Raw genomic sequence first — 24,367 nt, forward strand, 5'->3', positions numbered from 1 at the left:
ACACGCTGTCTATATAATCGCGTCTCGGTGGGTCCTCAACGTCCGGCGTGTAATAACAATCAACTTTAACGTTATTCTGCCGCAGCTGTCATATTTTTTATTGTATATTTTTTTTTTGTCTCAAATGTCATTATAACAAAAAAAAACCTATAATTACGTTAATTGAAATTAAAAAATACCATTAGAGACCATCGATCCATCACGGTCTTGCGGCGAATCGTCAATATGAGCGCAACGACTATCGCCGATTAATAAAATATTATTTTGTTCAACCTACGGTAGGTTAGGTTATACGGCATTTCCGGCGCCTTTCGGTTTTTTATTTTTAATACAAATCTCACAAATAATAATATCAGCGTTATAATACACATAGAGCTTTAGTCTATTAAATATTATATTATTTTTAAATGTAGTTTTATTATTATAATTGTATCTGTTATTTTCATAGTTTGTTTTTGTTTAATTATCATAATATTTATTTTAATTTAAAATATTACTGAAATCTTAATATCGTTCACTCACATTCACTTGTATTTCACAAAAAGGTTATCTAGGGGCCGTTTATTAATTATTATGCATAAATAAATAAATATAAAAATATATTATATAATATAATTTCTTGTCTCAGTGGTGCGATGAAGTGACTATACTCCGTGGGTCCTGATCCCATTGTCCCTTGCGCCGTAATAATTTGTTACTACTAAAAAATTAATGTAATGGCACATGTAAGTTAAAAATTAACTTGATGCGTCGTGTTAATTATTCTAGTTTTTGCTAAACAACATTGTACTTTTAATATCTAAATACATTGAATCATCAGGACTATTTTTTTTATTTCCTCAGAACAAGGAACGATGGATTGTTCACTAAGGCCAACTGTTCTGCCGTGGCCACCATCAGAGAACTGCCCAGCAGCAAGGAAAACCGCTCCTCGCACGGCAACAACGGTGTCGTCAAGTCCGGTCGTGTAACGACCCGCATGACTGAAACTTGCGACGGACACATACCCAGACATAGGGCCCCACTCCCACCCGTGGAAGTGAGTTGTTTTTTTTTTATATAACCTATTTGAATCTATTTTAATGTAATATGAATACTGTGTATAAATTATTGCGCTCGTGTATACAAACAATTTTAAATTTTATCATACTAACAATTTACAGTAAAAAAGTATAGTTCTCATTTGAATAAGAGTTTGCACCGCCACAGTTCAATCCTTAAATGTTCTTAATATTTCAAAATGTGGTTTTAAAGTATATTAAAAAAATCAGAATTTTAACAAACATAATTCTATACTATTAAACTAGTTGCATCCGTGCTTACTCAGCATTTTTTATTGCGTTTGTCACCTTTCTGTGACTAATATTGTGACATACGAATAAATAATAACTGATAATGTTTCGCACAGCATAATATATCGCGAGAAAAAATACATTTAATGTAATCTAAATATTTTTTTTTATTCATCCAATATGTACAACACTAATATTAAACCACAGAAATTATCATACATTTTTATTTCTTCCACGGCGTATTAAAAATAATATATATTATATACACGTATACTATACTGAATCATGCTAAACTTATATCTTAACTTTTATTTTTGAACGAACACCTACAAATTTCAATAACTATAATATCACGCTTTTTATAATATTTCGGATTTTATTGTGTTTTATGTTCATTGGTGAATCATTGAAATGCGTTATTTAATATAGGGGAGCGAACTATTATTATTTTTATTAATATACAATTAGAAAGTTAAATTGCAAATTAACAACTTGCTACGTGCATTAGTATAGTGTAATAAATAATACTAAATTAAACTGAATACTGGTGTACACGTATCTTTATATATGTAAATGTATGTGGTACACTGAAAGGCCACAATGATTTAAATAAATCATTCAATTTAACCGTGGAAGTGTGGAAATAAAAGAGTGTACTAGTAATTTATAGTAGGAAACTTTAAAATCGATAAATGCTCTATGCCTTCAATATTTATAGTTTTATAGATATTGTTCTGTTTTTAGTAATAATAGTTATTAGTTCTTACTTTCGATAATATATTACCGAAACATATTATAATTATACGTTTCTTGTATGTTTATCTGTTTGCTCACTACGGGTTTCCGCAATATCGTCGAATACCTCGAAAAAATGCACGCGTTACGAAAAGGTTTTTCTACGAAAACCTACTCCATTAATGGCTCATGTTTCTTGTAACCAGCTAAATAGTTTACCACATTCGCTAATGACGTTTAACTATTGTTTGTCATATTATTCCGTTTCCTATATAATATTTTACATTTAAAATTCCAATATCGCTGGTATCTACTTATAATGTTCGCATAGTCTTCTCTACCTACGTATATTTTAATTAAAAACATAAAAACACTGAGGCGAATGGGAACCACATGAAACATCGTTAAAATTAATATAATTATATGTATATTTTTTTTTATTAACTCCTTAAAAATTTTTAGTTTGTGTTTGGAAAAAAAACATCATAGAAATAAATTATTTCAATACGATCTCATATAAAACACTTAACGTCATGACTTATGAGATAATATATTATATTTAAAATAATATAAAGCTATAGGTGTAGAAAATAAAACATAATCAATCCTTATAACATGTGTCAATAATTATACATATTTTCTTTTAAATCGATATCGTTTTAAATAATAAATTATTACCTACACAATTTGTGCGCGGCACACGCGAATTATCTTAAAGCGATTTTGATATAAAAAATCGATAACGTCTAAGACATCAAAAATATTTCAGATATATTATTTCCATTCTTTTTAATAATTATTATTTTTCTGTGATGATATTATAGCATATATATATATATATATATATATATATATATATATATATATATCGATAGTATGTTTATTCATCAACGTTATATTTTAATATTATAACACGGTGAGTTGAAGTCGAACCAGGTACGGTGTGCTCTTCATCGATGTGATAACGAACCAGTTATATTATTATATCGATTGATGTATGCACGTCGTGTGTGCGTATAAAAAATATGAAAAAATTCCGTCCGTGGGTGTTCGGCTTATACAATAGTAGTCGTACTCGGATAAAAAAAATCTCCGTCAAGGACGAATTTGAGGTCGATGTAGTCGGAAGAATCATAGTCGCCGCCGCATATCCGAGGGAATTTTTTCCGTCTTTCGTTCGTCAAACAACATACTCCACGGCGTACGTAATTCTTTATTGTATTATATCTATACCAACTACCGCGCAGAGTGCGTACGCTGTCGCACGGACAACCGACAGAAACAATGAGTTCTCCGATTATTGTCTCGAAAACACGGCCGATTGGTTAATTTAAGTACAATAGTAATAATATGCGCGCGTTATATTATATTATTTATTTTCGACGACAAGGTCAATTCAAATTGTATCGCCGACTTGCATATTAAGACTCGATATTTTGTTATTGTTTTTGGGTCGCCACTATTATTGCCTACGACGTTATATAATATTATAATATATAATTATCTTAGTGTGTGTATATTATATTTATGATAAGCATGTGAGTGTTCCTATACAAACGAACCGTTTTTTATAGGTCAAGGACGCGGTTTGTGGACACGAAAAATTTCCTTCCTGTCCGGCCATCACCGCCGCGGCGACGACCGTCAAAAGCAATGGAATGTCCGTCACCGCGTCCAGAAAGTCCTGGGCGGAAGAGCAGACGGTCAGCAGCAGTAATAGTTACCCAAAAGAACAACCGCCGCCCATCGTCCGGCCGTATCCCAAAAGACTGTCCAACGGGCTTTACACGCAACAAGTAAACACTCGTGCATATAAAATACAATCTGTTATAGTAATAATATTTACCTAACCCACAGAATATTATTTATTATTATCACGTGCATGTCACCACCGCCTACGCTGCTGTGAAAAGGGGTGGGGGAATAGGACTTGTACGCGGGAAATCATCTCGTCATTATTTATCGACATCGATCTTTCCTATATACTTTGAATATAATACAATATACAACGACCTCATATTATATATATTATTATAAATATATATATGTATCATATGTTGGTTTTTATACGCGATAATATATTGTGTACGTTCCTAAAGCGCCGACACTGCCCAGGTCTTATATTAGCTATATATTAGTTATATATGCGCTCATGGTTCGGCGAAAGTATATGGAAAATTATGTAGAAAATACAAACCAGCAGAGGAAGAGTATATTGACGAAATATAAAAATACAAATAACCTGATAATCTTGCCGTATCGCTGCCAAATTCGTTGTAAATTCGTTATTAATTCAAAATTTCCCCGCGAAAATGTAAGGCGATACATAATATGCATATTACACTCGGTGAGATGTTGTTATGATAATATCATTATTATAATTATTGTGTACACATACAAAATCGATCTCAACTGCACACGGTTCACGAATAATTAATAATAATTTCAACACGAGTTCTTAATATTATAATTAATCGTCAGGGCATGGATGTGGTACGTCTATCACATATTGGAGGTTTTTCTTTTGTAAAAAAATAACTTTGTGTTAGTTAGGCGAATGTAGTGTAATCGAAGTTTTTTTTGCAAAGATCGAAGTCTTTGACAAAGATTTATATTGCTTATTCATCTAGTTGAATTTAATATTAAGATTAATGCGATTATGTTATTAATTAATAATTATTAATTATATTAGAATTATTTCGTTATTTAGATTTGAGTACGTAGGGATAAAAACTATCTATACAAGAAAAGATAACATTGAGGAGATTGTTTTAAGTAATCTTAAGTCTGCCTTTTTTTTTATCATTTTCACGGAAAGTAAAAAATTCGAAATTTACCTACTGCAATCAATACCACATCTTTAAATAAAATTAGTCAAGCATCAGGATCTAACCGTCAAGATATTATGAATTTAATTTAATTTCTTCATAAATCTGAATTTACAATTTACAAATCATGTTACATCTTTAAATGTACAATGTACTACTACTAATTATTAATAACTAATGGTGAAGTTGCCGTTGTATTTAAGATATTGTATATAGTATATACTATGAAATGTATCGCGACGGTATTATTGGCCATATAATAATATAGTGTTGGACTTGACAACAACGACGCAGCCGCCGCCGCGCCCGTCTTGAGACGGGTCACTGACTTTGGATCAAATCGTCGGACGCTTCACGCTCCGCCAGTACGACACACGCCTTATTATAATATAATATTATGATCTTACAATTTATCGCCGTTAACATAACATTATTGGCGATTTCGTGGTCGTCGCGCGCGCGCTCTCGATCCGACAACCGAATCCGATTATTGTGTCGATTATTATAAATAGTGCTGTCGTTGTTAAAATCAATGTTGTTTCACGAGATTGTCGGCATTATAATAATAGACCTCCCGGGGTTACACCTTCGTGTCGGCGATGATATGGGACATTTGTAATATCAATTTGATTTTCCGCTGCAATGGAAGTGGAGAATGACAAATAATGTAGTTTTGTTTGTAAAAAAATTAATTTAAAACCGTCTATACCCCGCGATTTCCGTGCGATAAATTTATATACTATGTACGTATACTCTCGATAAAACGTTCTCGGAAATACATGCGCTAATGATATTGATGATGATGTTGATGACGATAAATGCGCGCCGGGCAAAGAACACGGTATGCGCGATGCATTTTTGTGATTCCGCCGAAGTCGGTGCACTCGATCTGTACTCTGTAGCCAGCAGTCGTTGTTTAGCTATAGTGATAGTGGGTGTGTGTATGAGTATAGTTGTAGTCTTTGTAATAGCCAATAGTTATTAATTCAACGGGATTTGCGACATACACTGACTGGCCGTTAATGTAGAGTGCTTTACGTCGTGTGTTCGTATTTGTCCTCGTTTGTTATATCATATCCGTACAACAGCCAAATAGGCGCGTGCGTATACTCTTCCATCTGCCAATAACCGACTCACTGCTTCGCACTATAATATTATATCGTGCATATTATTCGTTGTACACTGCACCAATGCAATAAATAAATCTGATCTTGCATTTCATCTACGTGTGCTGCCGCTGCCCCTAGTTTCAGAAATTCATAATCACCAAGAGAAGAACTCTCTTATTATTTTTCTGTCTGACGCTCAATATTTGTTACACAGACCTTGAGTTAAGAATTTGTCCGTTGCTGAATAATCCTGCAAGCCCCTCGGACGTGGTTTATATAATTTCTTATATATTATTACGCACGCGTATGTAGCTGGACGCGATTTTCCGACTTTGAATCGACGTCATTAAAATCTGCCGACTGCTAACCGTAAATTAAATGACATAAAGGTTAAAAGTTCCATACGTCTTGTTTAAAATGAGATTGTTACTTTTTTGAGTATCATGTTTTCATACCCTAAAAATCTTGACGCTTTTGGTCCCATTTTTAGTAGATAATTTCGCTTTAATCCCGTTAGATCTATACTATTACAATTACACTTTCTTGTAATAGTATAAGATAACCTTGCAAACGTAAAAAAAAATACAAAACACTATATTTCTTATTACTTTAAGAATATTGAGATATTGAATCTAATGTTAATAATAATTGTTATAAAAAAACAGTTTATATGTATCCGGGTGTCGAGTGATAACGACGTATAGTTGTCAGAGATAATCATGAATTCATGAAATATTATGTATTGTATAGTATAGGTTATATTAGTATATTGCAATAGGTACAATGTATATAATACCCACAACAAGTAGGTGCCCCCTTACTTTGTATAACAGGTAAACATTATCTCAACAAATTAAAATCATTACAATTTTACGATGTTTTTTTTAGAGTTTGACCAAATCGTTTGTTATGTTTTTATACATAAGTTAAATATGGTCACCCTATATTACACACACTCGTTATCTATAGAAAATAATGTAAACAGCGTGGTCGTCGATGTTGAACGGCTGTTTTCCCGCAAGAATTTCGGTGCACTATTCGTGTTGACGAACCGTGTCCGGTGTGTCCGCGAATCGATTTGTCGTTGAACGGCCGAGCCTTGCACACCGCAGAGAACCAGGCGTGTCGGATGCGAATAACGAGCGAAACACTTTCGGTGTGTTCAACGGTGGTGGCGGTGCGCAGATAAATGTTTGTTTAACGAAACCGGTTTGAGTATTAGGGCTTACAATATATTATAATGCGTTGTTGGCCAGACTTAGATGCCGCCGAAGTTTTTGACCCCGAGCTATTGTTCGTATACAAATATATATACACGACGGGGAAACACCACTCAACTCATACCACGGGCGATCGATTAATATTATGTATTTTAATATAAATTCATCTAATCAATATAATAATAGTGTATTTTTAGGACGATTATTATTGTCACGGTCATGACCTATCTTATTCATAATATTCACATAATACATTACGTGTGACACGTAATAATATTTTTTTATGCAACACTTTTGACATGGACCGTTTTTCGCAGTTGAAGACCGTGATGGAGCGTTGCGAAAAGGGCAAACCCGAACTGCTAGACCGGGTACGGTCGATGAGAACCAAAAACGGCGGTGGCGGTTACGTGGAAAGACTGCAGCAACCCGCTGAGAAACACTTTTGTGTGCCATTATCATCGATAGCATTGGATTCGGTGGACCCGAAATCTCAGCTTACACAAGCGCAACTCGAAAAGTATTCTAGAGCTTACGACGACTCGCCGCACGTAAGTGACCTATTTATTGTATACTAATATATAATATAGAGTATAGACCTTTTACGTGTATCGTTATTGTTGGTATTGGTTGTTTTTGAAAATCATGTTTTATCCAATTCCACAGCGAGAAACAGACGAGTATTCAAGCTGTTTCGACGGTAGCGACAGCGCGTTGTCCAGCCATTTAACCAAGGAGGAGCTGGAGCATTACACCCGGATTTACGAGGAAAAATCCACGTCTCAGATCAGCTTGACCGAGAAAACGGCGCCTTCGCATCAGCACCAGACCTCGTACGCGCAGAGCGAAGGGTACCATAGTTACGTTTCCAGCACCGATTCCACATCAACCCCATTCCTGGACAGGTATATAATAAAATTTAATTGAAAAATAATTCGCGAACAACCCGTTTTTGGATTGTCAGTAACCCCGCTGTGGTATTTTTGCAGATTGAGGAGAGACAGCGAATCTGCCGCCGTGGTCGTCATAAGTAAAGATTCGGAAAAACCCGTCGCCGCCATCACCGCTCAAGGGAGGGACTCGAGTGCCAGCTCCGGTTCTTCTAGCGAAACACTTAAGTGGCACGGTTCCAACAGTGACCTGAGTACCGTATCCAGTAGCGGGCACCGTGGGACCACCCAGCTCATTGCGCACAGCGCCAAAGTGTCGGCGCCGCAGAGACACCACTCCGAGTCAGTGCTGAGCGTGACCGACGGTTGGTCAGGCGTCAGCGTCCAGGAGCACAGGGTCGGCAACCAGAGAAATCTCCGGAAATTGTTTCCTGTTAGCACGTACACGGTACAACCGGCAATGGTCGTAGACGAAAAGACTTCACCAAAGTACGAACGACTGCACCGCACAGCTTATTATATTTGTTTATACTGTAAAATATCAAAATGTTATATAAGTACCACTAGTACTAGTAAACCATAAAATTATTTAACTCATTTTACTAATTTAGTATCAGTAATATGGTTTTAATATTATCGTATTTAAATGCATCATGACCATATACTCGTAGAGTTGAAAACAAACAAAATTGCATTATAAATCCGTAACTCGAAGTTAATCGCTCGTAAATAATACTACTGTAGTAAACATTACACAATTTCTGTAAGTAACCTCTGTATTAATAATATAATATAGTATAACTGCGCGTAAATGTATAACGTCGTTAATTGATTATTAATAATTACGCGGCCGTAAGTCGGAATAACATCTAGTAATTAGTAAACGATTCATTATCACCCCATTTGACGATGTACCCATATATTTTTATTGTTCAACGTTTTTATTATTGTTATCATATATCAAAATTCTGTTTTCTTTTTCCATTCACATCTCGGACGTCATCTGCTTATGCATAATACCGCTTTCTTATCAAATGTATTTATCTTATTTTTCTTATTATTCTAAATGACTTGGGATAAAGTATTATGCGTTTTATTCCTATGTCATACATACAAGTATATATGGCACAGTTGTATAACACAAGCTTTCTCCAAACTGTTATACTTTTCTCGTACTATTATAATAATATTATAAGCATATTGTTATCGTCCTATTCTAATTACCTCACTTTGACAAAATATCAAACGCGTTAAAAATCACATTGTTCTTTGGTTATTTAATCTTCAAATACAAATGCGATACGTTTCGTCAAAGATTTGGTTTAAAATCACAAGATAGGTTTGTACTGTATTGTCCTGCACAAATTTTAAAAATCAAAATGCATAAGAATAATAAAATGCGCATTTTTTCGGATTTCCAACAAAAACCATAGATGATAAAATTATTTTTATCATTGTATACGTTTAAACACATTATAATTTCTGTTTTTATTCATAACTATCATCATAATAACTGTCATCAGAGCTTAAACATCAGATACACTACCTATATAAATATATAATATATGTAATGTTTCCAAATTATAACTTTTTTTGTATTATTATTATTATTATTATTAATGATTACCTATGATGGTATCTTATTATTAAATTAGGTATATTATAAATTTATGTGTATTTAGTATACACTATACATAGTGCATACATACATACATACATACATACATACATACGAGTATATACAATTGTTTAGACTGATATTAACTAAACATTTTTAATTTTTTTTTAGATCTCCACCAGCGTTGACGGTAGCAGAACGTATCAACGAATTAGAAAAGCAGCAACAGCAGCAGCAGCAACAGCAACAACAGCTACAACAAACACCCAATAAGTTCACGTATTTTGACCCGGAAAAAAAGCACAGAGTGGCGGACCACTCGCTGAGAGCTATACAGAAACGAGCCTTGTTGTCTTTCTACGAAAGGCACCAGCCCGGGTCGTCTTGGAGATCCGAGCCACAGCTATCGCCACCGCCACCTAGACCACCGCCGATACCTTGCCGTCCACGGTTGCCCACTCCGCTGTCTAGGCGCTCGTCTATTTCGTCCGAATACGACACTCCGGCCACTTGGAATGATGTGAGTTATCTCCTAGCACTTTTTTTTAATGATCCTTTGGTTGAATTTTGGGCACGGGGTTAGTACTAAAGCAATGTAAACTCCTCAAAACGCGTGCATGTACTAAAATGAGTTACTCAAAAGTCTAGTAGTAATACAACATATTCATTCGAAAGCTCTACTTAATTTCTTGAATTTGTAATGCTTACATAGTTACATAACAATTGTATTATAACAAGTACAACTTAAAATTCAAGAAACAAATACTTAATATAATATCATTGAAAATTTAGTTTATTTTTTTATTGTAACCATGTAACCATGTAACCGATTGTTTCATTTTACTTTATGTTTTCAGGATTGTTCAAAAGATGACAGTTCAGTCGAAGAAGCAAGCAACGCTAACTCCAAGGAACTCAATAAAAACAATCCGCTCAGGAGGTATATAAATACACTATAGTTACAAGTTACAACTATCGGATTAATATTTTCTGTATATTTTTTGTAAAATTTACATAACCATTACTGATATGTTGAAATCAAATGGTTAAAAATTCTTCTATAAAACTAATGTTGTTGCACTGTTGCAGTTATGCAATATGAAATTACATGATGCTTTTAGAAACATGATTTGCCCCTTAAATGTATTATTCTTAGACATTAGTTGCCTATACTAAACCCCTTAAGAACATTTTTATTCATTAAAGTATATATATATATAATTATAAATCATTATTGAAAATTGAAACAAAATAAATTAATACATAATTTTTACTGTCTTAAAAACTTCTGAGAATTAAATATATCATTGTTTTAAAATTATCATCTCAATTTATTATTTTAATTTGTTTATTTTATAAGTTTTAAAAATCAACTATACAGGTTTCCTGTTACAATTTGTTTTAAATTTATCATTAATTTTAATCCATAATAAATGCTCATTAAATTATCATTTAAAATTCAAAATATAAAATAAAATTACTTAAAAAAAGCAGAAAAATTATGAAACCATTTTTTGAAGTCTATCTAGCCACTTTTAAAAATTATTACATTTTTTTAAAATTATTTACCCATTATATAAATTTACAGTCGGGTAAATGGTCAAATTTTAGTTTAAAATTCTGATCTAATTAAAATTGAAAATAATACTCTAATTAATATTATAAATGTATGTAATAAATTAGTAAAATATAATTTTTTTTTTTTTTATGTCTATTGACGGGTTTGTAGAACTATAATACTTTTCAATTATTTATTTTATTTTTAAACGCCCGGTGGGTTTAAAGTATAGAAATTAATCAAAGTTATATCAGAATACATAATAAAAATAATTTTGACAAGATATAGAGCTTTTTACTATATGGTAAAATTATTTTTCATACAATGTAATTTCGAGAGAAAATGAAAAAAATCTAAATTTTTAAGTTTATTACCTAAAGTTAACATTCGGTTAACCGATTCAAAAAAACATGTTACACTTGTAGATATATATATATAAAATGTAGGCATGGATGATGGATCTCATTATTTTCTCAGCTATTACTTGTTGGTTTTTTTTAAATTTTAATCGATAAGATATAAAAATCAACCTATAATAAAATTAGGTGCCAAAATTTGTCAAATAAACTAGGTAGGAACCAATAAGTATATTATATGGCAATCTATTAATTTAATGCATTTTTAATGTTAATCATTTTCAAATTAAATATTAATTCGATAATTTATTGTTATATTTAATTGGTTATAGAATATACCTGGTTGTCTGCCAAATTCTATATGTACTTAATCATAACTGGTTTAGCTAATAAAAGTAATGAATCATCATTGTATTCACTATTCAATATTCATATAAATAAATAAGAATAAAAATAAATAAATATTTTTTCTAAAAGCAGGTTGTTTGAAAAATTGAAATATTACTAAAAAACAAAATAAATCAACTATGTTTTAAATCTGTAATCTGTTTATAATGCCTAGTGCTAATCGCTTGTTTTTATACACTGTTCAGTTCTAGTTGTGGTTCGCTTTCAACAGCAATTCTTGGGCCTATGGTACTTGGACCATCGATATCGATCGATGATTGGGTTCCCGAACTACCACCTAAGAAGAAACAGGTCGCTCGGCAGCAGACGCCCCAAGCGAAACGAGAGCCAAGTCCGGACTTGCCGCCACCACCGCCGGTGGTTGACGATGACGAGCAAATGTTTGTGTCGGACGAACCGTTGCCGCCACCGCCACCGGAAGCCATCTGGCCGAAGCCTGAATCGCTGAGGAACGATAAATTCCTACGCAATGGCAAAGAGAAGAGATTGGAGAGCAGTTTTAGCGCCGTCGAAGATGTGCTTCTCAGCAGAGACTTTAATGCCAGCTGCGGCGGCGTATCAGCTGGATTGTTCAACAACAACAATCACCACCTAAACGGCCACCAGTATCAGCACCAGCACAACGCAATGAGCGAAAAATCAAAATCGCTGTCTTACATATACGACAGCCACAAAGCAGTGCCGCAAACTCCAGTCAAATCGTTTGCCATTGAACTGCTGCAACCGCCTCCGACGCCATTACTAACAAGCGCGACGACAACCGACGATAAACCAATACAGTTTCCGCACAACAGCGTCAAAGAATTTGGTCGTTCGTCGAGCGTCCGTCGTAACAAACTCACCATACCCAACAAGGACTACTGTAAGTCTGAGTTCTCGGCCCGGAAGTCCGTGTTCCAGGGTTCTGCGGTACCCAAACAGCAGGTGGTCATGTCCACCGTCAAACCGCCTGCGTTCAGCGCGACTATTACCACGGTCCAAAGCAACGTGGTCAAACATCAAATTTGTACACCACTGAAAATTGCTAGGGACGTGGACAAGAAGGCCACTGCCAGGTCTCCTTCTGCCTCCAAGACTGTTGCAGTCGTTGGACCTCTCAAGTCATCGGGCGTATTTCCGCCGTCCCTCGAACCCAGCTGTCCACCGACTCTCTACCAACAGTGAGTACATTTTGAAGATTTAGCTATATTAGATATTTATTTGATAAATTATCATGATTATTTCTACAAGCTAATTACTTGATGTCTTGAACGAACGCTTCATGAATTATAGCGTGTGTCCCACATTATTAATGAAAAATATTGTATTTATAATTTTTGCCAAAACCAACATCATAATAATATGATTATAAGATTATGTGGTAGCGAGGCTGGTGATTATAAATTTGTCATAAATTTAAATGAGTATTATACGCCCGAATTATTTTTACAATAGTTGTATACTTATATGTGGTAAAAAGCAAAAAATAGGATTATAGGTTTATTTATTATAATTGTTTTTTTACTATTTTTATTTACCGAACAAGTATAGCTGGATATCGAACAAATAATAATAAACGAATAAACCAAAAACATCTGATTATGGATTTCGTTTAAAGTTATTTTTTTTTATAATCCGTTTGTACGTACAATTGTCAAATCGTGTTTCGTATATAGGCGAACGGATTAAAATAAATATATATTATGTAGAGACTTAACTACTCGAGCATTTATGGCCACGTCGTTAAGGGGACGCCATTTTATACGAATTTACTAGTTATCGGTAGGCGTGCTCGCATTATAGTTGGCCTATATCGTTTTTGTCAGGCGCACTTGTGTGGTGTTGCTTGGTGTGAAATTCAAACATAATAAAATAATATTATTATTACAATTAATTGTCGATCTTTTTATTTTTATTTTATATACCGGCCGATTATTTCTGAAAATATCCGATTTGACTACACCCAAAATCACTGATCGGTAATTTAGGCCAAGGAAAAATAAGTATTTTTCTCCCCTTGGCCCTAATCATCGATTTTGGATTTTATTAGTTATGTAAGTGACTTACATTATTATTGTAATCACTATGATGTCGTTGGTAAAAAAGAAAAAACCGTCGCAACAAATAATAAATATTATTAAAACGATTTCATAGGCTATAATAATAATAAACGATGTCTTTGTATATAGTAAAAACAATGACAAATTAACACACATTAATCATTATTTGATCGTTGTTGTATTATTCTTCTCAATCTAAACGCAACAATAATGATTTCATTTTTGAGGCCACAAAACGTGTAATAATAATAATAATAATAATAATAGCGTTTTGTTTTACCTTAAAAACATCTTTACAATTTGAGCGTCAGGTTAAACGAAAAAAAAATATATTAAACCACTGTGCCTCTGTGTTGTTTGTACATAATAATAATATACTTTCGTTCAAATTGGGTTGTTTGTGATTTAAAGATGTCGAGTAATGTCGATATTATTATGGCGCGCGCTTATTGTACTGTATATTATGTAGGCTCTTGTCACATTGTGTGTGCGACAAATCTACTTTTACGTGCCCGCGCCGTATTGTCATTGGTCTATCAGCACGACAAACACTATACTCCGGTAGTCTCTTCATCAAAAACAGGATATGATAACATCACCACGACGATGATCATATAACATTTGTCGCGTTGAAAACCGATCGATCAGCAATAGAGTTGCCGCCATCGCGGATAACAATAATAATATAATAAACCGTACAAGAAAGCTGTTCCGGTTCGTTAACATAATAAAATCGTAAATATACAATACACTAGTACGCGTTTTCCATCGCACATCATTATCGTTGCATTGTATACACGTAAAAAACTAATTAACGAGCGCGCTTATATGCGTGTGTATGATGTGTTTTTCTAAACTCGAATATTACCCGTACATACCTCGCATTATACGGAAATTACCAAGAGCCAATAAATTGTATTTCTATCTCATACGATGCGTAATATGTTTCCAAAACCCTTGGAAGCTTGGAAAATTGTCGTGATCTTAAACGATGTTATTTAGTATCATGTTATATAGATCAAAACGTGGATCGAAACAGAGCACTACGAGAGAAGAATAAAAACAGATATTGAAATAATTTTCAATGAACCAAATATTTAAAGATATTTGAATGTATCAGATATTTATAGCGAGGTAAAATTTGATAATGAGATAAGCATTAGTCACTAAACAAAATAAAAGACTCCCTTTGAAACACAGCGACAGCAATGGTTAGAAAGGGAGATTTAAATCTGCAGGTAGGTAATGCAGTAGCAATTGAAGAAGCAGGCAACTGCAGAGAGCTTTGAAGGAACCTGATAAAATTAGTAAGACCTGTAAAGTAAAATGGCCTGTAAAATCTTAAAAATAAAAACTTATGGATCGCAGGGATGAGGCAATAACCAAGATGACGACGGCGGTCAGAGAGATTAGAAGTTTGAGTTGGTCACAATAAAGCAAAAATTATAAACGGAAAAAAGAAAATCATAATCGAAAAAAAGCATGATATCTCCCCGTGCATGTGATGACGTTGCGGAATGTCAATTACGTGTCACTAGTGCTCCAGTGTACCGGCTGTCGACCTGCGATATCGTATATACATTATACGATAACCAAACGACAGCTCACTATAGGTACGAGAATGTATGTATGGACGACGGCGATGTACACGAGTCATTATTCCAACATAACACAATATCAATATTTATTGTACGATATATTATAAATATATTAGTTATGCGAAAAGCAGCTATCGATGGACGCGTGAGTCCTCATTAGTAACAAAAATAGCAGAATACTGTGGCTAAACGAAAGCACCAGCTGACATACGCGCGAGGGTTAGGCTCAATGTCAAAACTAGAAAGTGATAGTCGTCGCGTGTCCGAGACGTGTTTCGTTCGCATCTTACAACGAAAACGACGTATCAGGTTACCGCGGTCATGACGCATATGTCGTATGTTAAATTGTATTAGCCTGTACACGCGGCGCGGGAGTGTCAGACTTTCATGACGTTTTTTCACGCTTATAGTTCAGTTTTATAAATTTTCAAGTGCACTTATATCGTTTTATAAATATATATAACTTACTAAATAGTAGGCACTGAATTATCGCCCCAATGCTAAATGGTTATTCGAATATGATGGTATAAAAATAAAAATTTAAAAAAATAATTTTGTGTCAATTATAACCATTTATTAACCCTGCATGTCGCAATCAGAGACGATTTTAGTTTATGTTGACAAAATTACTGAACTAGGTATAAATAATTTATTTTTAATATTTATAATTTATAATACAATTAAATACTTTACTATTGCAGACATATGTAAATTGTTTTTTCACTAGAAGTGTTTATTTTAAACTATAAGTAATAGGCGAGGAATTTTTTTTAACAAATCTAAACATATAATATAATATGACGGAATCTTTTCTAATGATGAATTTGAAAAATAACCTACTTTAGATAACTTTGGTTTTTGTGTAGAATAATACAATTGATGGAACAAAAAGTAATCTGTGAGATTAGCCTTCATCATCTTCTAAGACACAATTTTGAGAAAACACGTGTCACTTATCGAATATTATCCTTGTCAATTGTTAGTCGCAAGCAATTTTTCAATAATTGATATCTTTGAAAGAAAGTTTGATACTCAATTCTTACAATTATTATTTAATTTAATCATATACATACTGTTGTCTTTATTTTGGTAACTCGTAATTTGCTAAGTTTTTATATATTATTTAATATTAAAAGTGCCACTTTAATATTTAATCATCAACAGGGACTCGGGGTCCCAAATAATATCGGGGTCCGGGGCTGCAGCCACCTTAGCTCTTCATAAGTTGGACTCTGGCCCTAAGAATACAATACGGCATACGCCATAATAATACTACTACACATTATAATGAAGACACGATTGCTGCAGTACAGTGTAGGATAATGGATTTTATTGTTATTATAAATAGGTTTAGGTAAAACCTGTGTTGGACTGACGAATTTGGTGTGTGTACTCGCGTGCGCACATATCGTAGGGATCAATCTAGAGCGACTCTAAAAGAAAATAATAGAAACGGAAAGTGGAAAGTGCCGCGGATAAAATAATACGACGTATTTTACCTACTTATATTTTGATAACTTACTAATTTTAATCGATAGGATATACTACAGATGTCGAGGATTTATACTTAAACGTTATTATTTGTAGTGTCGTCGTGACAATAGATAATGTGGCGGCGCCGCGTTGTTATCAGCTTGATCTGTGTGTATTCGTGGAAAATTGTGCTATTGTCACGTCCATGATCGTGTACGGGTGTGTGAGTGCGCAAGTTTTTGTATTTAATTTCGATCCGGACAAATTCAATTAAATAGGCACAATGAACCAAGTATCAAATTTCACAACGACCGCGTGTATTATAATATTATATATATATATTCGATACGCGGTGCACTAACAGTTGGTAAATTGCTTTTTTTCTTTTCATTCTTTCCGTTTATTATATTTTCTTCTTCTCCTCATTCTATTTAACACTTACATATTTGTATATCCTTCGGCGGTCGCGTAAGGATTACATCTCCGCAGTGACTCGCCGCTCGACGACCCATTATTATTGCAACGTATACATAAGATAGGTACAGATACTTTATTATAGGTACCTACCTATATCATTTGTGCGTATAATGGATAACGCGTTCTCGTGTGCATATGCGTGTGTATATGTGTGTATTTGTGTATAATATAATATAATGTACGCCAACAACAAAAAGGGTGAAAGTGTCGCGAAGACGCGAACCGAGTGAGAGTGTCACAACTCACGGCTGCCTGTATCATGTATATATACCAGCGAGTATTGAACGTGTATAATGTTTTAAATACGCGTGTGTGGACGACGTCGGGTGGATGCGTATATAATAATGTCAATATCGTCGTGTAGAGTAGATGCCGTGCGACAGTAATGATAATATTACTTCTCCCAGCCGTGCACGGCACACGCCCACGTTTGTCATTGTTTTTTTGTACATGCGGCACGATTGTATGCGTCGAGGTTTTACCGAAATCTCGTCTGCTGTATATAGTAGCCAATATTATAAGACTATAAGAGATACTTATACCCATGATATTATATAATAAAATGCCGCGTCGAACTGACGTGAAACTGATAATGCTCATCAGCGTTCTCCTAAATTTCCATCGTCGCTATGAATAATTTTGAACATACGACCGTGGTTGTTCCATATTACTTGTTTTCATAAATATATAGATGCATTATAATATACTTTCCTGGTCGTATCATCTGTCTGGAAAGTGGAAGACAAACACGTAACATCGCTGAACGATACTACGGTTTTACTGTAATATACAAATAACCGTGATCGGTGTAGGCGGCTTCTGTGGGTGAGGGTGGGGATGATGGGGTAGCGTGGCAACCTCAGTCGTATAGTAATCGCGACTTCACGTAACGTCTATCGAAACTGGATTTGCACTCGCAGCATTATTATATATTATTATTGACTATATAATATTATATATACATAGATAATCTATCTGTGTATATATTTATTTGTGTGTGTATGTGTGTGTGTGTGTGTGTGTGTATGCACGCACAAAAAATACACGCGTATAGAAAGTAGATCTGCCCGCGACCATCCGCACAGCGCGTGTACATAAATATATTATTTATACGCACGCGATGGCGCCGTCGTCTCTTTATTGGTACATAATGCTTCCACTGTTGTCGACTATATTGACTTAATGTGTATATCGTATTATATAGGAGGTATATATAATATTATACGCCGTTAAAGTACGGTAGGTTATATATATATATATGCCGAAAGCATGCCGCCAATATTTTTTCCTTTAATCATGAATTTATTTAAAATTTGATTTTTAGAAAGAAATTTTAAGTAAGTATATTATATTTATATACGTAAAAGAACCATATTTTAAATGATTTAGATTTTTACACATATCAATAGATTAATATAAGAAACTAAAATTTTCAAATAACTATAAACTCATTATCACATGGGCCAATTTATTATCCAAGGTAAATACAAATTTAAATAATTTAAAAACTACGACTGAACTATTCGTTTGAATTTCGATTTAGATGTTATATCAACATATAATCAAAAAAAAAAATAATTCTAATTAAGAATTAACAAAAAAAAGAGGGGATTCGGAATTCTAATTTAAAAGAAAGAAGTCGATAATTAACAAGTGTAAAAATCTAGTGATTTAGAAGTATGGTTCCTAAAATATACTACAAAACCATAAAAAATCAGAATTTGAATAAATTAATTTTTAAATAAATACAAGTGTGAGCATGCTTGGTGAATATCAAGCATAAATATAAATAGCTGTTGTTGCTCAACAGCAGTGTCAATATACTAGTATAGCATAGAATTTTTTTTTCGAAAAAATAAATAAAATAAAAAAGGTCACGCCGTAATAACAACTGGAGCACGTCTTCTGCTGTACCACCATCATAATATTATATACTAGTATACTACGTATATACATAATAATATATATAGGTACGCCTATATAGATGTGATACCTATGTTTTATGTTAAACCGTCGTTGTATCGCACGACCGGCGGCGATAAGACTGAATATTAAAATAATAATGTTATTATATATGGTGACAATCAGAAAAAAGTGTGTTAGTTTGGTTTCCGACACGATTCCGCTCATGTTCAGTGCGACAGCCGAATGCGCCTGAGACGTGTTTCGATAGATAATAGATATCGTCTGCATAATATTACACGATGCGACGCTCGCGGACGTGAATATTGCACAGACACTTTATTATGTCGGAAAGACTTCTTTTACTTCTTCATCTCAGCCCTTGGAATAGTCATTATAACGGAATTTCGTCTATATCCGCCGCGGCCAAATTCGCGTCTTTCCATTTCTACACGGATCGTCACAGATCTCGTGGTTCCCCGCGTGTAGTATAATAAGCTCTCATAACTACAACACTTTTGCAATGTGTTTAAAAAAAAATTTACTTATACTAATATGATATGTTTGTGGCTACAAACATATTTTCGGGATAGTCGTGGGAAGTTGGAAGGGGGAGATTTCTTAAAAAAAAAAAATTAAAAATTAATATTTATAATAAAATATTTAATACTTCCACTCCCATTTCATTATATGTTTTTTTTTAATGTTTTTAGTAATGGATAATTTTCAAATAGCAAGTGTGTATTTACTACTTAGTAAGTTTGATTAAACACTAACAGTTATATTGCTTCATTATATTCGTTTTAATCTGATCGTATCACAGAATATAAATTTTCATAACTGTATGTTGACTAGAATATCGAGAATATGGAATGAGCCAATTTATAAAAAATACAAAATGTGTCCGGAAGTGAATTTTAATTCTAAAATTTCGCAGTATAACGATTGGTGAATATATCTTTCTTCACAATAATTTTTCATTAAATGCGGCAAGATTTAACAATGAAATAAAAATGTTTTTGCATGCTGTTAAAAATTTAACCATTTTAAGATATTTTTTAAGTCTCATTTCTTTGTACATATATTGTAAATTGTAATCGTATACAATTGTATTATATTGAAATGTATTGAGTTTTGGAGGGTAACATACCCGCCCCAAAATCGATTATCACGCGTAACAACGAATTAGTGTATTCAATATATACTCGTATATTTTTTATAGCGTTATTTTAAACAAGAATTACTCAATGTTCGCCATTTTCGGTCTCGTGGATAAGAACTCGTCTCGACACTAGTGTTATATAGGTACATATTTTATATATTCACCGTGTGGTTCTTACGACACCGGTTATTAATCGACCGACTTACATGTTAATTATTTTACGTTTATTGTGTGTATAATATAATATAATAACAGCTATTTGTCACCACTGTATCGTCTGCATCCGATACACCCGCCCTTGTCACATTCAAATACATAAAGCGTTAATGAGTGTGCAAGATTATTAAATCACCCGTTAAAAACCTATGCATATACACGCGCGCGTTCTAACTTGCATATGATATAATAATGTATAAAAACATAAAGACGACGGATTTTTTACCATATTTATTGTATTTATTATTGTAATGCACTAAGACTGCTCTGCAAAAGGAGTAGTCTCAGAAAAATGATTTTGTTTTTTAAATTACTTGCGTTACTACTCCGAAGTATCTACGTATTATATTACACGTCGATATGTAGTGTGTACGAACACAGAATACGTACTTCACCATCTGCAACTTTTTATCGTTTTCGTTTGATTAAACAAAATCGACATAATGAAATGTAATATATTGTTATGCAGTTTATATAGTTTCTGCAAAGTCTATAAAAACGTATTACGCGTACCTATTATGATTCACGCGTGGGTCACAAAAAATATTATATTACGACTTACACAGTTTTTTACAATATTTTATTTGATAAGATGGCGCAGTAGACAATGAACAATTTTATAGCAATATATATTATATAGTATATTATTTTATAAAAGTTACGCACATCATGCAAATTTTGCGACTATACCCCGAAACCGTTTACTGTTATATTGTGTTTTTCATTAGGTATATAAGTACTGTGTTTTTTTAGCTTAATGGTTGCATATTTCTCGTGTGCAGATTTATTACTAGTCATGAAAAAAATTAAACGTCCTACCGTATACATGATATCGTTCTAACTTGTTTTTAACTATAATATTAGTTACAACCATAATTGACACGCAATCTTAGAGGATCTTCAGACCTTCAGTTGTATACAACTTTTAAACATTTTAACAGCTCTTTTGTGGGACTTTACGTGAAGCGTCCAGTTTTGTATTCAATTGCTTTACAACTTTATCAATTGAAAGCGAATACAATTTATGGGAGGGAAATGGATAATTCGTATGTTGATGTATAGTTTACTACAGGAGTAAATGTCGCCCAATCGCCCTTCTGCCCGTACCCAAAGTTCTGCCTTTGAGTTCAGATCGATAAACAATAATGGCGTAGAGGGGAGAAAAGGGGTTTGTAGGACGGCGTCGCGGGCCGGTCATTCAGCACGCCTACATGTTATAATAATATTATCTACTTATATAGGAGGTACTTGTAGGCAGTACAATATAATTTAATAATGTAATACACTTGTGTACAGCTGCCGCAGCCGTTTGTGGCCCGCGTTATTCCGTCTTCGTTATAATATATATAATATTATGTACACCCGCCCGCATAATATGACGACGATTCATCACCGTCGCATTATATTATATTATATGACGTATGGCTTTAATATTTTATTTACTCCCACGCCGCTTCTCCAACATTTTTCTACTTATACATACGCGCTCGCGTATACTTATAATATATTGTATAAAGTAATTTATTAAGTATATTTATATATATAATTCCAACCTGTGGAGTGTGCTTTTACATAATGTGTATAATACGTGCATGTGCATTGACTGATGACTACATAGCTGTAGACCCTGTTGTGTATGTGTGTGTGTGTGTGTGTGTGTGTGTGTGTGTGTGTGTATGTGGTGTCATCATCGTCGTCATTAGCATAAAAACCACGTGTGAAAACTGTTATTTATATAGTATTATACATTTATGTGGTATGTAGGTAGTGAGTAGTGTTATGTACGGCTTTATATTATTTTAAACGTCCTGCGTGTCATATCATTATTATAATATTATGCCCGGTGAAGTTCCGCGTATCTATTGAGTCTTTGTACAATATACTCTAATGTCCAGTATTGTTATTCCAGTTTTATTTTTATTTACAATTTTTTTTTTTTAATAAAAACGATTTTGTGCGAACAAAATCAGTGTTTTGTAATTGTTGTTAAATCATTAAATTTTCACAGTTTATAGAGGAGAATATTATTTGTGCTAATGCTTTATTCATTGCCCCAATTCATAAAAACACACAATTGTTTGTAAATTATAAAGAGTCTGGGATCATTAATGTATTCACCCCCACGCAACATAAGAATAGCTTATGTATAGCTTATGCTATTTATGTCGCTACTGAGTAGGTATATCTACGTTTCATTTTGGCGTCTACTTTTTTGCTTTTCTCTCAATAAATTCACTACGTGAGAGATCGAGTGCTCACAAACCTTTTAAACCTACGGTAACCGATATGATATATTTATTAAATATATTATACACATCATGTGTTTGCGTAGTATTTTAGTTATCCTAGAAAAACCTGTTGCAACCTACGATATATGAAAACAATGTTTGTATTTTTTAAACGCGCGCCTGTCATTCAGCGAGATGATGCGACGTACGCGTGACGTGTAGGTACATATTATTATAATTATATCATTGACTAAAAATATACTTAAATCTTGTATATATTTTTATCATTATCGATGATGATATATTATGAATTTACCAAATATAACCAAAATATAGCACACGATACTATCGTCATTCGTCATAACATCACTACCTTGATTCCCAACAGTCAATGCTTCCCTATCCGTATACTTACCATGAAACAGATATCTATATTCTATATGTATATTTAATACAATCATTATAATCCGACGGTCTATAACGATGACGCCGGCCGAATTAAACAAACCGTAAAATCATGTATGGTCGACTAATCAACGTGTCATTTATTATATAAAAGCGAACCGACCCAGTAATGTATAGTACATTAATCGAGAAAATTACGTTTTCAATTATATTTAAATACACATACACATATATTTCGTATATGGAAAAAATACGATTTCGATCCACGCTATTAATCATTGTACTATTTTTTTCTCCGATCCCGCACTGCAGCTAAATAATAATAATATAATATGTCTATCTGCAGGTCTCCAGAGTCGACGGTTAACATTAATACACATAATATAGCCACACACATTATTATCATTATTATTGTTATGTATATTATAATATTATATACTCGCGCGCGTGTAGGGAAGGAACATGCAATAATAACGTCAGCGGTCGAACAGTCATTAATATGAATTATTATTACGCGCGTAGACTTGTGGTCGGCGTCGGCTGTAGACACCTATATAAAATAATATATGTGTACATCACGATCGTCGATCGTCACTGCAGCGTATACCCTTTCGTATGGAGTGAAACAGTGTGTAGTAGTAAATATAGTAATAGCATAATATAGTATATATAGTAGTAGCAGATTATATCCGAAGATTCTATATCTCTGTATATATACAATACAATTGCTTATATACCTATAATGCAGGATATAATCTATTTATTTATATATATATATATATACATAATATAGAGTACGCTTTACGTAACATATTATATTATGTATGTATATTATATTTTAATATGTGTATAT

The 24,367-nt window shown here is 33.5% G+C and overlaps 1 protein-coding gene across 4 annotated transcripts in view; it reads left to right on the plus strand.

Moving 5' to 3' along the window:
• LOC132917307 (protein Shroom) overlaps positions 1-24,367 on the plus strand; it is a 184,405-nt gene that overhangs the window by 121,779 nt on the left and 38,259 nt on the right. For all 4 annotated transcript variants that reach the window (XM_060977997.1, XM_060977999.1, XM_060977998.1 and 1 more), the window contains 8 exons: positions 844-1,039; positions 3,602-3,823; positions 7,502-7,735; positions 7,851-8,089; positions 8,174-8,563; positions 9,864-10,212; positions 10,550-10,632; positions 12,200-13,174. In XM_060977997.1, the coding sequence (XP_060833980.1) occupies positions 844-1,039; positions 3,602-3,823; positions 7,502-7,735; positions 7,851-8,089; positions 8,174-8,563; positions 9,864-10,212; positions 10,550-10,632; positions 12,200-13,174 (2,688 nt within the window). The remainder of the gene's footprint in view (positions 1-843; positions 1,040-3,601; positions 3,824-7,501; positions 7,736-7,850; positions 8,090-8,173; positions 8,564-9,863; positions 10,213-10,549; positions 10,633-12,199; positions 13,175-24,367) is intronic.

This window comes from Rhopalosiphum padi, chromosome 1, assembly GCF_020882245.1.
Source record: "Rhopalosiphum padi isolate XX-2018 chromosome 1, ASM2088224v1, whole genome shotgun sequence".
Lineage (NCBI taxonomy): Eukaryota > Metazoa > Arthropoda > Insecta > Hemiptera > Aphididae > Rhopalosiphum > Rhopalosiphum padi.